General features: G+C 34.0%; 1 protein-coding gene across 1 annotated transcript; it reads right to left on the bottom strand.

Annotated features, from left to right (window-relative positions):
* Nucleotides 1-391: 391 nt before the first annotated feature.
* Nucleotides 392-1,336, bottom strand: LOC124088528 (olfactory receptor 5P76-like). Its single transcript, XM_046438216.1, has one exon. It carries the CDS (start codon nucleotides 1,334-1,336, stop codon nucleotides 392-394), a length of 945 nt encoding a protein of 314 aa, XP_046294172.1.
* Nucleotides 1,337-6,017: the final 4,681 nt, after the last annotated feature.

The raw sequence follows: 6,017 nt of genomic DNA, 5'->3' as shown, positions 1-6,017 counted from the left end.
TAACAAAGAGTAGAACTCAGCATGCTCCAGGCCAAAAGCAGATTAGCCATGAGAAGCTGGTCACTTCTGATTAAAAAGTAAAATTTCTGTAGGCTATGTTTAATTAGCTGAAAGACCTGATTTATTGCTGTTGGAAGGCTGCCTTCTTTGTTCACAATACTCAATACTATAAAAATATTGCTATATACAATAAAAGACTTTTTTTATTCTGCCGCTTTGCTTGCTCTGCTTCTTCTTTCTTTCTCATGCTACCTGCAAGTGAATTACTGCAACACTCTACACTGAATATGATATGTCAAAAAATATATTTCAAACACAAGCACTCAGTTTCTATTCATTATATCTATGGGACACTTTTACTATATCAAGCCTGAAAAAATAGAAGATGTCACTAAGAAAATGTTTTCTTACTAAGCTCTCTCTTCAGAGCCCCCTTAATCTCCTGGTTCCTAAGACTATAAATGAGAGGGTTCAGCATGGGGATCACCACTGTGTAGAACACAGACACCACCTTGTTCTGGTCAGTGGAATAGTTGGACCTGGGCATCACATAAATGAAGGTAATGGTCCCATAGAACAGAGTGACTGCAGTGAGGTGGGAGGTGCAGGTGGAGAAGGCCTTGTGGCGCCCCTCAGTGGAGCTCATCCTCAGGATGGTGATGAGGATGAAGATGTAGGAGACGACAATGACAAAAACTGTTACCACAATGATGGAGCCAGCAGAAAATGTGGAAACAATTGCAGAGACACCAACATCAGAACAGGAGAGCTGAACTAATGGAGCAAAATCACAGAAAAAATGGTTGACTCGATTTGGTCCACAGAAGAGCAAAGAAAAGAAAGAAATGACATAAGAGGAAGCATTGAGGAAACCCCCTGTATAAGCCACTACAAATAACTGGAGACAGACTTGTGTGGACATTTTGGTGGAGTAAAGCAGTGGGTTGCAGATTGCCACAAAGCGATCATAGGCCATGGCAGCCAGAAGGAAGCACTCCACTGTCCCAAAGAACACTGCTGAACCAAGCTGGATGGCACATCCAACATAGGAGATGGCATTTCTCTCCACCAGGAAGTTTACAAGCATATTGGGTGTGACAGAAGACGAATAGCCTATGTCAGCAGAAGCTAAATGGCTCAGAAAAAAGTACATGGGATGATGGAGCTGAGAAGAGACTCTGATGAGAATGATCGTGCTGAGATTGCCACAGATGGTCACCAGGTAGATGCACAGGATGATCACAAAGAGGAAGACTCGGAGGACTGGATCCTCAGTTAAGCCCAATAGAATGAACTCTGTCACTGCAGTGTGGTTCCCAGTGACCAGGGAATCCATGGGACAGTGGCTGCTGAAAAATGACCTGTGGGGAAACAGGGCATGAAAGAATTTATAAACATGATGGTTTCATTTTCATTAATGTATACGGGAAGTAAATAAAGATGATCAAGGGCCAGTACTTACTTATGTGCAATGGTGACTTAATCAGTTATTTTATGTTAGTTTTAGTAGAAACACCAGAAAAATTCTTTCATATAATGTCTTTTCTTCTTCATCTATTATATGGTTTCAAAAAAATCAAGCTATAAGGCAGATGAAAATCACAAAAATGAATGCTGAATATATTATGAAAAAAGAATATTCATTTTTTCTTGCTTTTCATAGATTTTTCCAAGGATGACTTCAATAATAGCTAAACTTTATTAGCTTTATTAGCTTTCTGGCATATAAGAAATATATATGTATATATATATATAGATAGATATATAGATATATCTATATATATATGTGTGTGTGTGTGTGTGTATTGATTATTATATTTTAAGTATAGTATAAATTTGCTGGGTAATTTGTATGTATTTAAAGTTAAAAATATTGTTGCATTAAGTGTTTTATAATATCAATACAATCCCTATGGAAAAAAGACTGATAAATTTATTTAATAAATCAAATCATTTCCTACTGCTTTCTAATGATTTCTAATTTGGATTTGGTAGTATGAAATAATATTATTGTCAACATAATATACAGCTGAATAAAACATAGAATAGAAAGAAGAATCACCAAACTTCTGACCAGGTCAACCTCCTCTCCAAGTTTACTGAGTATATACACCAAGCTTTTTCTAAGATTACCTCCTAACTAATAGTCAGATGCAAAAACACAAGAAGATATTCTAGAAGGATTTTTTTTCCTTACATTTTAAAATATTCAATCTAAATACTAAGGAATTCTCAAAGCATCTCAATATTGGTAGAGTGCCACCTTTGCATAGTGTTGAAAGACCATAAGTTTCTGTCTTATGGGTAGAGAACAAGGATTTCTGGTAACTTGGGCTATGATTATTTCTTCCTTCCCCTGAAACCAATGGTGAAAACAGAGAAAATCAGCCCAATATTGCCCACTAGCTCATTGCTTGATTACACCTGTTCTCTTTCCACACTACCCTTTCTGAGCACAGATAATTTTAGAGAAAAAAGTTTTCTCAAATTGAATTTGAAGTTCAATACATCAGATTAATAAACAAAAGTCAAAATCTTACATCAGATTAATAAACAAAAGTTAAAATCTTACCTCTTGAAATGAGAACTCATTCATATTTCAGTAGTAGACCAAAAACATTGTGGTTATATAGGTCTTTTCATTTTGTTCTCAGCTGGGGATAAATCTCTGAAGACACTAGAGATTCATATGTGAAATCAAAGGCATCACAGAGAATCATTATTTTCTGTAGTAGATATTGAGAAGTTCATATCAAACATGAAAACAACCAATCCTTCAAGATTCTGTCAATTCTCAAGTGGTCAATTTGTTCTTTTGTTTTTATCTACCTGCATAGTTCTGTGACCTTTGTTTAATAATTTATAAAGAGCATAATATGACAAATTATCTTATACATAAATATTAATTCCGAGCGAACTCTGATATTTCTGATTAAGAAATACTCAGTGCTGTACTTCAGATACAAAATGCCAACCTTAGCTATTGATCATTCAATATGTGTTTATTGACAAATATTGTGTATTGATATCTGTAACACATGTCATTAAGTACCTTGGGGAACTGGAGGTGAAACTGCAAGTAAAGTTGAATTTTAAGTAATAAGTATTTTAAGTCATGTACATTAATTGCAGAGCAAAGGTAGGAAAATAACTGTCTTGAGAGTTGTATAAAGAAATACACATTTTAAAAAGATGTTTGGATGACTTCCAGATAAGAAAGATTCTCAAAACATTGCTTCTTGAGTAGTTCCTTGTGGTGTAGCTAGTTCATGGTGGAATGCAGGAATCTTCAACCTGAAGACTTAGTCTTACCTACATGTTCTTACTAATTCTAAAGTGAGAATCTCCTATCTCAATCTCTGAAACCTCTCATTTGAGGAGCGATTTTACCACCACTAATGTAATAATAAATAATATTCACATGGAGCTCACTTTATGACAATCACTATGCTGAACATTTTATATATATTTAATTCTCACAACAGTTTTATCAAGTAGGAACTTCTATTATCCTTATTTTTTCTGGTAGTACTGGGGACTAAACCCACATGCACTCTAACTCTACCACAGAGTTGTATCCCTAACCCTCTGTTATATTTTTATTTTTAGGTTGTGTTTCACTAAGATCCTGAGACTGGCCTCAAACTTTCAATCCTTCTGCCTCAGCCTCATGAGTTACTTGGATTAAAGGCAAGCATCGTTGTGAACAGCTTATTACCCTCATTTTTCAAATGAGAGAATGGAGACTGAAGAATCCAAACAACCTATTCTACAAGATTCCACCTCACCTTGTTAGATTCCTTCTTCTGGAACCATCCAGCAAAGTGTCTACTTCCAAGCTCCACTCTTTCTCTGAAGCTTACAACCTTCTGGGAGACCATCAGCCACCTATACAGTCCCTATGCAAGACTTTCTAGATGTGGAAGCAGTTAAGATCCCTGAGCACAACCCCAAATAATGTAGACTGGAATGTAGTGCGTACATATAACCTTAGCTTTCAGATGGACAATTCTGGAAATCCATCTCTGAGTTTCCACCTTGTCACAGTTGAATCAAGTTACAGTTGTTTCAGTTTTGTTGTTGATAAAACAACTAGGAAGATGGATATCAGGGGACAATGAATCTCTCACTTGCAAGAATGGATAAAGAGAATCTAAAATGGTGAATACTTTGATATAAAATCTATTGTATACACTTTAATTTTCTTAAGGTACATAAAAGTCTGCATATTATTTGCATGTATAATGTTATATGATATTGTATAATATTTATATATTTATGTAGATACATGCAAGAGATCAACAATAACCTAATCAAATAGAATGAGATATACCACATACCAGGAATGGAAAACCCAGTATCATTAAGATGCCAATCCTCAAAAAAATTAATGTGGAGATTCAATGCAATGAAACTCATGTTTTATAAGGGCTTTTTTCTGTAAATTAGGAAGATTATTTGTGTAGTTGTGCAAACCAATCAGAATAGTGAGAGCTGTTTAAGGAACGAAGAACAAGTTATGGGGATTTGCTCTGCTTGCCTTCAGATATTACAGTGGACAAAAAGCCAGATAAATAATTTAAAGGTTGATGTATAAAATGACTAAGGACCTAAAAGTATATATATGAAATGAACTAAGAAAGAAAATACAGGAAGTGGAAGATAATTTCAATAAATAGGTAGTTATTGTTATCAAGAAGCAAACAGATATCATTAAAATAAATTAATTTACCAAATTAAAATTTAATGAAAAGTATCACTAATAGTTTAGAATATGCAGAAAACAGATTTTTCAGATATCAAAGACAAGATGTTTAATCTTAAAAACTTGGCACTAGAAATGATAATAGACCATGACCAAGATATTCAGGAAATATGGAACAATATGAAGAGACTAGATCTAAGGATCATTGGCATCAAGGAATAAAGTGAGATACAAACTAAGAACATGTATAAACCTTTTCAGTGAAATAATAATACAAAAATTTCAAACCTGGAAAATGAGATGTATATTCAAATATATGAGGTCATGAAGTAGATGAGATCATGAAAGATACTCTTAAAGTCACATTATAATTATAATATCTAATATACAGAACAAGAATTCAATTTTAAAAGCTGAAAGATAAAAACAGAAGTTCAGATTTAGACAGAAATGAATATGAATCACCACTGATTTTTCAGCCCAGATTTTAAAAGCTAGGAAGGGTTTGGAATAATATATACCAAATTCTGAAAGATTATGATTGCCAACCAAGATTGCTTTATTCAGCAAAGAGATCCTTCAGAATGGAAGGTGAAATAAAAACCTTCCACGATAAGCAGAAACTAAAAGAAATTTATGACTATTAAACAGACACTACAACAAATGCTTAAAGAAATATTTCATGCAGAGGAAATGCAAGCCAAATTTCAAAGAGAGCAAATGAAGGAATCCCACTAGAAGAGTAGTTTAGTGAAGGAAACCAAAGTGTAAATAAAACATTACAAAATAAATCAAAATGACAGAAAATAATAATCATCTCTCTATGATGACACTGTAATGATCTCAGTTCTACAATTAAAAGATGTAGATGGCTGAGTGGATTAAAATAAAAACAGGACCTATCCTTTTATTTTTTATTAGAGACTCACGTTATAGGCAAAGACACACAGGCTGAATATGAAAAGTTGGGGAAAAAAAATACCATGCAAATGGAGTAGCTTCTCTCAAATTTGCCAAAGCAGACTTCAAGCTAAAATTAACCAGAAGAAACAAGGGAGATTACTTCATACTGGTAAAGGAGTCTATTCTACAAGAAGATATTATGATTGTAGATATTTATGCCTAAATGTTAGTGCACCTATTTACATAAAATAAACATTACTAGACATAAGGTCCCAGATAGAATCTAGTACAGTAATACTGTATTATTGTACACCTCTCTCCCCAATAGGTCATTCAGACACAAAGTAAGTACAGACTCTTCAGATCTAAAAATATTATTCATCAAGTGAACTTTAAGGACATCTACAGA

The sequence above is a fragment of the Marmota monax genome, unplaced genomic scaffold, assembly GCF_021218885.2.
Source record: "Marmota monax isolate L192 unplaced genomic scaffold, Marmota_monax_Labrador192_F-V1.1 WCK01_AAM20220418_F8-fsc00061, whole genome shotgun sequence".
Taxonomy (NCBI): domain Eukaryota; kingdom Metazoa; phylum Chordata; class Mammalia; order Rodentia; family Sciuridae; genus Marmota; species Marmota monax.
This window is presented reverse-complemented; position numbering and strand designations above follow the sequence as displayed.

Excerpts from the sequence above, each read along its gene's own strand:
- LOC124088528 (XM_046438216.1), bottom strand. The coding sequence starts at position 1,336 with ATGGATTCCCTGGTCACTGGGAACCACACTGCAGTGACAGAGTTCATT.